Source organism: Pecten maximus, chromosome 10 (assembly GCF_902652985.1).
Source record: "Pecten maximus chromosome 10, xPecMax1.1, whole genome shotgun sequence".
NCBI lineage: Eukaryota > Metazoa > Mollusca > Bivalvia > Pectinida > Pectinidae > Pecten > Pecten maximus.
The window spans coordinates 3301199-3311619 of NC_047024.1; the positions used below are offsets into that span (position 1 = coordinate 3301199).

General features: G+C 39.4%; 1 protein-coding gene across 50 annotated transcripts in view; it reads left to right on the forward strand.

Moving 5' to 3' along the window:
- LOC117335370 (PAX-interacting protein 1-like) overlaps window positions 1-10133 on the forward strand; it is a 33863-nt gene extending 23730 nt beyond the window's left edge. For 2 of the 50 annotated variants that reach the window (XM_033895322.1, XM_033895326.1), the window contains exons 16-22: window positions 895-1001; window positions 2286-2385; window positions 2829-2997; window positions 3718-3818; window positions 6556-6690; window positions 7180-7255; window positions 7945-10133. In XM_033895322.1, coding sequence (XP_033751213.1) covers window positions 895-1001; window positions 2286-2385; window positions 2829-2997; window positions 3718-3818; window positions 6556-6690; window positions 7180-7255; window positions 7945-8027 — 771 coding nt within the window. In that variant the 3' untranslated portion in view covers window positions 8028-10133. The remainder of the gene's footprint in view (window positions 1-894; window positions 1002-2285; window positions 2386-2828; window positions 2998-3717; window positions 3819-6555; window positions 6691-7179; window positions 7256-7944) is intronic. The other 48 variants (XR_004534357.1, XR_004534361.1, XR_004534364.1 and 45 more) reach the window with 48 other exon arrangements.
- The last annotated feature ends 288 nt before the right edge of the window (window positions 10134-10421 follow it).

Below are 10421 nucleotides of genomic sequence, written 5' to 3' on the forward strand. Positions count from 1 at the left end.
AACGCTAGTACCGACAGCTACGATTAAGAAAGGCATTATTGGCTTTCATGTGAGTAAATCTTGTTGACAGATATGACCAGTGTTTGTTATTGAAGTGATGTATCCTAGCTGTAATCACAAAATTAACTGACCGTGTCAAATGAAGCCACCTGTGCACAGTTGTAATGTAATACCGACACACATGGTGATCCGACTCCTCTCTTACCGAGCCCCAGGCCAGGGCAGCTACAGTAATTATAGTCTATATACTCAGGCCAGGGTTGTGGTGGTTCTTTGTTTGTATAATCAAGCCAGGGTCGATGTGTCTGAATTTTCAGGGGATTTTATGAGGGATGACTGCCGAGAGCAGAAGATGGCTGACAGAAATCGGTCGCTATAGAAAACAAATTAGCGACCGCCGTTCCGAAATCACCGGTCGTTAGCCACATTAGACAGGTAGTCGCTATACAGAGGGTCGTTATATAGTAAAATCTCACGGGGAATCTTAAAACCGGTCGTTATAGACAGGCAGTCGTTATATACAGGGGGTCGTTAGAGCAGGTTTGACTGTATAATATAGAACGGCATGCCGTACAGAATTACATGTATAATATAGAACGGCATGCCGTACAGAATTACATGTATAATATAGAACGGCATGCCGTACAGAATTACAGAATGATGTTCTAGCGAAATTCTCATGGTTCTTTGTGAAAGTTTTGTATGTATTGGTTTACACTGGTTATTTGATAAAGTGAGTCCTTTTCAGATTGAAATTGTACCTTCTGTATATTTTGAATTGCTAAAAAACTGTTATTCAAAAGACTATAGGGATGTCTAAAAATTAACTCTGAAATTTAATACAACTTGATTGGAATGTATCCAAAGTATGTTTGTTTCCTATGTCTGCCTCAGAGATTTCTGCCTGGTCTCCCGAAGTCCCGTCCTGCCGCGGCACCAGGCCAGGAGAATGTACATGTCCCAAAGCCTGAGGCAGCAGAACCACCCATTAAAAAAGCAAGGTACAAACACATCACATATTACCCAATAACAAAATAAATTTATTTCAAACCTCACCAATCCTAATTTGAACCCACCCCACCACATGTAATTTAATCTAGATATGAAAGTATTGAAGTGATAAAGAATTGATGTTTTCATTGTAAAAAAACAACAGATCTTTTTGATATTTCTGGTTTTTTGTAATCATTGCAATGAAAATTTGGCCGAAATTACTAGCTTATGGAGGATAAGATGGATTGAGAAGTCCTAGGTTTCTGTTGTTTACGTCGGCAGATTCAGTGTTGTCACTGTAGCAAGTTTCTGAACTGTTTTGATCAAGTTTAATTCATGTTCGACTCTTCTGATTTCATTGTTTGATACATATTCTACTCTTGTGATTTCATTGTTTGATACATATTCTACTCTTGTGATTTCATTGTTTGAGAGATCAATAAAGAAAGTATAAATAAAGTTAAACTAAATTAGTTGCTCAGGTGGCAAATGTATTTTGATGAATTTGGTCTGGAGCATTATTGGGCAAAGGAGATCTAATGTTTTATCAACGGAGGGTGTAGCTCCCCGAGGCCAGAGGGGAGTGGTCCAATAGGGGAAATTGAAGTTAATCCTTTAAATCCCTACTAGTCCTGAATGCCTGAATATTTTTGATGAAATTTGGTTTGGAGCATTATTGGGCAAAAGATATCTAATGTTGTATAAACAGAGGATGTGGCTCCCCTACGGCCAAAAGAACGGGGCCAAATAGGGGAAATTCGGGTAAATCATTTAAATCCCTACTAGTCCTGAATGTATATTGATGAAATTTAGTCTGGAGCATTATTGGGCAAATGAGATGTAATGTTGTATAAATGAAGGATGTTGTGCTTTTGGGGCAAGAGAAAGGGAACCCAATGGGGAATTATAGCAAAAAAAATAATAATAATTAAAAATCCTTTTTTTTTTAAGAATGACAGGATTTGGTCTACCTTTAGTTTGAACCATTGTTGGGAGAGGCAGTTCAAAAGCAGGAAAATATTTGAGATATCACTTAAATTAAATTACAGTATTTTGCCATAATTCCTGAAATATCCAGGTGAGCGATGCAGGCCCTTTGGACCTCTTGTCTGAATAGTCTGATATCTTGTGAAATTAAGATATAATCAAAATTGACATGCTCACATACAGCAAAAAGAGTATAACGTAATCAGTCTGTTAGACTATCATTATTGTTTATAAACAAAAAATACTCCAAACTGAAACTTTTTACATGACTGGATTAATTTCTAAAGTTTCTGATTATGTTTCAGAATGGACCTGAACAAAGATGACCAGTCCATACTGGAAAAGCCTGGACCAAGAGTCATGTTCACGGGGTTTCCTCGCGGTCTTGCCAAGCGCCTACAGGCTGTAAGTCATTCTCCTCAGTTGTAATAGCTGGATCTAATGTTTGGTATCAAACAACCTGTACTTGTATGGTCTTTTCAAGAGAGAAAAGGGTTACTAATATATATATATATTAAATTTGTTTTTATGTACAAGTAACTTACACAGCCATATATGATGCTTACATCTTTATGTATAATTATTGATCAGATAGGTCATTGGTCACTGTCTAGTCAGCTAAATAACTTAACTGGTCCACATAATGGTCAGATTTTAACAAGTTTTAGTATGAAGGGTAGTATTGAGTTAAATTAGTTACATATTGCCTAGTCTTACACTATATACCAGTATGTCTTTACCAAAGTTTAGCAATGTTACCTGCACAACATTATCCTAGAAGATGTAAATGCCTAGCTTGTTACATTTTAGCACGGTATTAGTTTTCAAAATATTGTTGTTGTTGACAGAGTGCTATGCAGCTCGGTGCCAATATCACAGAGAACCCCCGATACTGTACACACCTAGTCACCCCAACCTTCTCTCGTACCCTCAAATTTTTCATCGCCATCAATGTCTGTAAGTGTGTGGTCACACGTAACTGGATTGAGGACAGTCTGGAACAGAACCGATTCCTAGGTATGTAAAATAGTTTTATATAATATGTGTCAAGTAAATTAACGCTCTAACTTTGGACAAAAAGTATGTGGCAGGGAATTTAGCTTCAATCATCTACTGTGACATCTTAGACTCATGTGTAACCATCAGAAATTGATGACTTCGGGGGGGGGGGGGGGGGGCTGAAGAAAATTTTGCTAATGTGGCAACACAAGTCGAAACTGAGCACAAGCCAACATCACTTGACACTGATTTGTGGTTATTTTCACCAAGACTACTCATTCAAAACAACACTGACTCCCAGAAAGCCCATTTACTTTGAGTTTTATGAATAACATGTAATCGCTATTTAGCTGACGAATATGTTTAAGATGTTTGTACACATCCCAAATCTCCTGTCACGGGCCTCCTACTTCCTGAAAACTGCTTAGAAATGCCGAGTATGTAACGCCTCTTGGAAAATCACTCAAAGGACCACAAATTACATTCTTTAGAAGCAAATTTTCATTATAGACAAATTCATACCAAGTATAGACAAGGAGGAAAAGCTAGGGATGATTATTTTGTTTGTATCAAGCAAATTTTCCTATCAGACAGATTTATGATTGACAGATTTTACTGTACTTCTGTTTTCTATATTTATCTGTTGATGTAACAGTGATATCCATGGTGTGACATTTATTGTTGAACGACAAACATTTTTAAAAAGTCAACCATTTATTGGACTTTTCTGTCTTACAGATGAGGCGAATTACGCACTGAGGGATTTAAAGGCGGAGAAAGAGATGCAGTGTTGTCTTCAGGAGTCCCTGGCTCGGGCACATATCAAACCGCTATTCCAGGTACGGTAATGTAGTCTACAGGCGTCCCTGGCTCGGACACATATCAAACCGCTATTCCAGGTACGGTAATGTAGTCTTCAGGAGTCCCTGGCTCGGGCCCATATCAAACCGCTATTCCAGGTACGGTAATGTAGTCTACAGGCGTCCCTGGCTCGGACACATATCAAACCGCTATTCCAGGTACGGTAATGTAGTCTACAGGTGTCCCTGGCTCGGACACATATCAAACCGCTATTCCAGGTACGGTAATGTAGTCTACAGGTGTCCCTGGCTCAGACACATATCACACCGCTATTCCAGGTACGGTAATGTAGTCTACAGGCGTCCCTGGCTCAGACACATATCAAACCGCTATTCCAGGTACGGTAATGTAGTCTACAGGTGTCCCTGGCTCGGACACATATCAAACCGCTATTCCAGGTACGGTAATGTAGTCTACAGGTGTCCCTGGCTCGGACACATATCACACCGCTATTCCAGGTACGGTAATGTAGTCTACAGGCGTCCCTGGCTCAGACACATATCAAACCGCTATTCCAGGTACAGTAATGTAGTCTACAGGTGTCCCTGGCTCGGACACATATCACACCGCTATTCCAGGTACGGTAATGTAGTCTACAGGTGTCCCTGGCTCGGACACATATCAAACCGCTATTCCAGGTACGGTAATGTAGTCTACAGGCGTCCCTGGCTCGGACACATATCAAACCGCTATTCCAGGTACGGTAATGTAGTCTACAGGCGTCCCTGGCTCGGGCCCATATCAAACCGCTATTCCAGGTACGGTAATGTAGTCTACAGGCGTCCCTGGCTCGGACCCATATCAAACCGCTATTCCAGGTACGGTAATGTAGTCTACAGGCGTCCCTGGCTCGGGCACATATCACACCGCTATTCCAGGTACGGTAATGTAGTCTACAGGCGTCCCTGGCTCGGACACATATCACACCGCTATTCCAGGTACGGTAATGTAGTCTACAGGCGTCCCTGGCTCGGGCACATATCAAACCGCTATTCCAGGTACGGTAATGTAGTCTACAGGAGTCCCTGGCTCGGACACATATCACACCGCTATTCCAGGTACGGTAATGTAGTCTACAGGTGTCCCTGGCTCGGGCACATATCACACCGCTATTCCAGGTACGGTAATGTAGTCTATAGGTGTCCCTGGCTCGGACACATATCACACCGCTATTCCATGGAACGGTAATGTAGTCTACAGGTGTCCCTGGCTCGGACACGTATCAAACCGCTATTCCAGGTACGGTAATGTAGTCTATAGGTGTCCCTGGCTCGGACACATATCACACCGCTATTCCAGGTACGGTAATGTAGTCTACAGGTGTCCCTGGCTCAGGCCCATATCACACCGCTATTCCATGGAACGGTAATGTAGTCTACAGGTGTCCCTGGCTCGGACACATATCACACCGCTATTCCAGGTACGGTAATGTAGTCTACAGGCGTCCCTGGCTCGGACACATATCACACCGCTATTCCAGGTACGGTAATGTAGTCTACAGGCGTCCCTGGCTCGGACACATATCACACCGCTATTCCAGGTACGGTAATGTAGTCTATAGACGTCCCTGGCTCGGACACATATCAAACCGCTATTCCAGGTACGGTAATGTAGTCTACAGGTGTCCCTGGCTCGGACACATATCACACCGCTATTCCAGGTACGGTAATGTAGTCTACAGGTGTCCCTGGCTCAGGCCCATATCACACCGCTATTCCAGGTACGGTAATGTAGTCTACAGGTGTCCCTGGCTCGGACACATATCAAACCGCTATTCCAGGTACGGTAATGTAGTCTATAGACGTCCCTGGCTCGGACACATATCACACCGCTATTCCAGGTACGGTAATGTAGTCTACAGGAGTCCCTGGCTCGGACACATATCACACCGCTATTCCAGGTACGGTAATGTAGTCTACAGGTGTCCCTGGCTCGGACACATATCACACCGCTATTCCAGGTACGGTAATGTAGTCTACAGGTGTCCCTGGCTCGGACACATATCACACCGCTATTCCAGGTACGGTAATGTAGTCTACAGGTGTCCCTGGCTCAGGCCCATATCAAACCGCTATTCCAGGTACGGTAATGTAGTCTACAGGTGTCCCTGGCTCGGGCCCATATCACACCGCTATTCCAGGTACGGTAATGTAGTCTATAGACGTCCCTGGCTCAGACACATATCACACCGCTATTCCAGGTACGGTAATGTAGTCTATAGACGTCCCTGGCTCGGACACATATCACACCGCTATTCCAGGTACGGTAATGTAGTCTATAGACGTCCCTGGCTCGGACACATATCACACCGCTATTCCAGGTACGGTAATGTAGTCTATAGACGTCCCTGGCTCGGACACATATCAAACCGCCTTTCCAGATACTGTTACTGTCAGATATCCTGGGGTTATTAAACCTTAAGGGAAGTCGGGGAGTAAAGATATAAACTTACTTTATTTTAACAATTTTACTTTTACATCATATTTCCTTGAAAAATGTCATTGGATTATTGAATGCTAATATTTTTTGTATGTTTGAAGATTCAGTTGAAGAAAGATTCATTCTCCTTCAGTTTCATAAAGCACGATAAAAAAACTGTTAAGTCCTTTGTCAACTCCATGAGTGAGGAGACATGATTAGATTCTATAAATAGATAGTAAGACAGACTTGACCTTTCTTCACATGAGAACGTTAACACTTTAATTTACATTACAGGGTCTAACATTCTACATTACCCCAAGTGTTAGTCCTCCTGTCGGGGACCTCATCAACATTGTGGAGAGTGCTGGCGGCAAGGTCATGAAGAGGAGGCCTGGGCTTAGAACCTTTCTGTCCATGAAGGACGAGCAGGTTTGTTCTGTTTGTCAATAAAATAACGACCCCAGTCCTTATTGTAAGATATACATCTAAATTACATTTCTCTGTGAGGAGTGTTGTGGAAAACAAAGAACTAATGAGAAACAAAAATTATTGCTAAATATTGGAATTCCACAGAAATCATGTTTGGCCTGTCATCATTTCACCGTGGGCTAGTGCTATACTAATCTCGCTTTCTTTTTCCTGGTTTCTATAAACACACAAGTTCTTGTTAAAGTTCCATATAAATCACTGTGAAAATCTGATCATCAATGATGACATAACACTTAATGATCGTTACCAAAATAATGAGCATGTGCTTGTGACTAACTAATGTCACATCAATACAAGATTTTTGGATTTTTTCAACAAATTCTATCATACGTATGGTAGTTTTGCTAATTTGTAATTTTTAGCTGTTATCATTAACATCCTTATAGAGTAGAGAGGCATTTTCAATTTTTTTTCTTCTTTTTTTTTCAGGGCAATCCAAAGTGCATACTGATAACCTGTGAAAATGACATACATCTGTGTCGGGATTTACTGGCTAAAAATATTGGTAAGACTCGGGTCTACATATATCTTCCATAATACGTAATTGTATATTCTTTGTGTGATCTATTAATATGAGAACTAAAGAAGAGACATAATATTGATTCATGTATCCGACACAAACATTATTGCGCATCAGATCTGGTATGAAGATTTATAAATAGATAATATTGATTTATGTATCTGACACAAATATTAGTGAGCATCAGATCTGGTATGAAGATTTATAAATAGATAATATTGATTTATGTATCGGACACAAATATTAGTGAGCATCAGATCTGGTATGAAGATTTCTAAATAGATAATATTGATTTATATATCAGAATTATTGACCTGGTAGCAGGGATTTCCTTATATTTAGTTAATTTGATTGTACACTACGCCCACTAATAGTGGGTAGCTAAGGTGTGAATGTTAAGTGACATGTCTGTATGTTTCTGTTAGTGGAGCTGTCTACACAGTGAACTTTGATCTTTGTGGTAGTTTCAGTCCACTTTTGTTTGATAGCAAACAGTTTTCAATTACTGTTTGTATTTTCAAGATAAACATCTTTCCAAATCCTAATCATACCAAACTGATGAATCTCGAGGTGTGTTTAGATACGTATGTGAACAAATTCTTATCAATTTGATTGGATAAATATTATACAAAAGGATGATTGGTATGATAATATTTATTTCTCTCTGTTTTCAGCCATGTATAATGCAGAATTCATACTGACCGGTGTGATCAGGCAGAAAATTGACTTTAGAATGTTTCAAATTGAAGTTCATTGACACCGCCTGGTGTGAGAATGACAAACCAACAAATCAAGGGCAGCTAACCCCATCATAACTACTTCCATGTCATGCTCAATCTGAAGGCACAGCTCAACGATCCATTTATCAGGTTGGATGATGACACATAAGGGTGTGGCAGTCGTGGCTTCCATTAGGAGAGTAATTTTGTGAGTTCAGTGAGGGATACGCGAGATATACTGATGGATTTGATGAAGAGTTGAGAGTGGCAGGAATGATTGAACTGAAGAATTCAGAGAGATTATTTTTTGAGATGTGTGTAGATTTAAGTGGAAGTAAACTGAGATTTCATTTGTTTTTGATAAAATGTTGAGATATATTGAGAAACAAATTATCAGGTGAGAGTTGTGAAGGTTTGAAAGGAAGAAAAAACTATCTATTTATAAAAGTGTTTGAAGAAAAATTAAGAGAAATTTTTTCACAAGATGTGTGTATGTGTTGTTATCTTTAGTTAAGCCAGTTGGACAAGTGTCGGGTATCCCTATATCACTAGTCAACTCCTCTATACCGTCCTAAAAACCTATCTTTTGCTGATGATTACTGAAAATTAATTTTTCCTTGAGGTTCTGAGATGCTATATATTAATAAAGTCTTGTGTATATTCGTATAAAGGTATTGTCCCAGTCCTCTATTCTGTATCTCGGACAAAGAAGAGTTCCAATTCGAACACCCATTTAAAAAATTAACAGAGGGTATAATGAATTTCCTTTCAACGGAAAAAAAAAAAAAATGGCAACACTTTAGGTCATGTTCCTTGTTTTGTAAATGCTCCTTGGAGAATCAATCATTCTAGCCACAGGGGGTTGACACGGTCTGATGACCCAGAATGAACTATTTACCAGTAACCTAGGATTACTTGTATATTTCATTCAAGGTCATAGGAGCATGTCCTGCCCCTGTGATCCAAACATCCCCAAAGGGCTTTACAAACAATTGTCTTTGTATGAATATAGAGAAGATAAAATAGATTTACCCAGAAAACAACTTCACTGTATCAAAACTTATGGGCATTCTACTAAATATGTTAATTTATTGAAAGTGACATTAATGATATTATGATAATTTGTATTGTGTATGGTATTTATCTTGAGTATGAAATGTTATATTTTATTATGTACATGAAATCCTACCCACCATCCTCCCATGTTAACAGGCTACAGAGGTATAGGTCATCTCTCTGGTTCTGTATATAGAGGTCATCTCTCTGGTTCTGTATATAGAGGATCATACAGATGTATAGGTCATCTCTCTGGTTCTGTATATAGAGGATCATACAGATGTATAGGTCATCTCTCTGGTTCTGTATATAGAGGTCATCTCTCCTCTGGTTCTGTATATAGAGGATCATACAGATGTATAGGTCATCTCTCTGGTTCTGTATATAGAGGATCATACAGATGTATAGGTCATCTCTCTGGTTCTGTATATAGAGGTCATCTCTCTGGTTCTGTATATAGAGGTCATCTCTCTGGTTCTGTATATAGAGGATCATACAGATATATAGGTCATGTCTCTGGTTCTGTATATAGAGGATCATACAGATATATAGGTCATCTCTCTGGTTCTGTATATAGAGGTCATCTCTCTGGTTCTGTATATAGAGGTCATCTCTCTGGTTCTGTATATAGAGGTCATCTCTCCTCTGGTTCTGTATATAGAGGTCATCTCTCCTCTGGTTCTGTATATAGAGGTCATCTCTCTGGTTCTGTATATAGAGGATCATACAGATGTATAAGGTCATCTCTCTTGTTCTGTATATAGAGGTCATCTCTCTGGTTCTGTATATAGAGGTCATCTCTCTGGTTCTGTATATAGAGGTCATCTCTCTGGTTCTGTATATAGAGGATCATACAGATATATAGGATCATCATTGATTGTCAGCGTTTATAATACAGTTATGTTCAGTAAACCACACGGAACCGTTCCTGATATGTGTGTTAGTGGGTGAGGAAAGTGACTTCCATTAGTGTGCTAATTAATGTATACTTCTATATATTTGATTCATGTTTTTAATGTATGTAACTTTGAGCATGTAGATCATGCTAGTATATCACTGAAAAATAAACATTATTCAAAGATCAACAAGATTTCTTTGTAATTTCCAAGTCCCTAAATATTTCCGTCCTAGCTTTTTGGATTTTAATAGATCGCTATATACTAACCCAGTATATATTGGTCTATTGACTCTGTGTTACCATCATTTCCATTATGTAACATTATACGACAGCACTTTTCAGTATAAATTCAGTAATATATAAATTATCTGTATCAAAACAGCACTTTTCAGTATAAATTCAGTAATAGAGACATTGTCTGAATGAAACGGCACCTTTCAGTATAAATTCAGTAATAGATGCATTATCTGTATAAAAC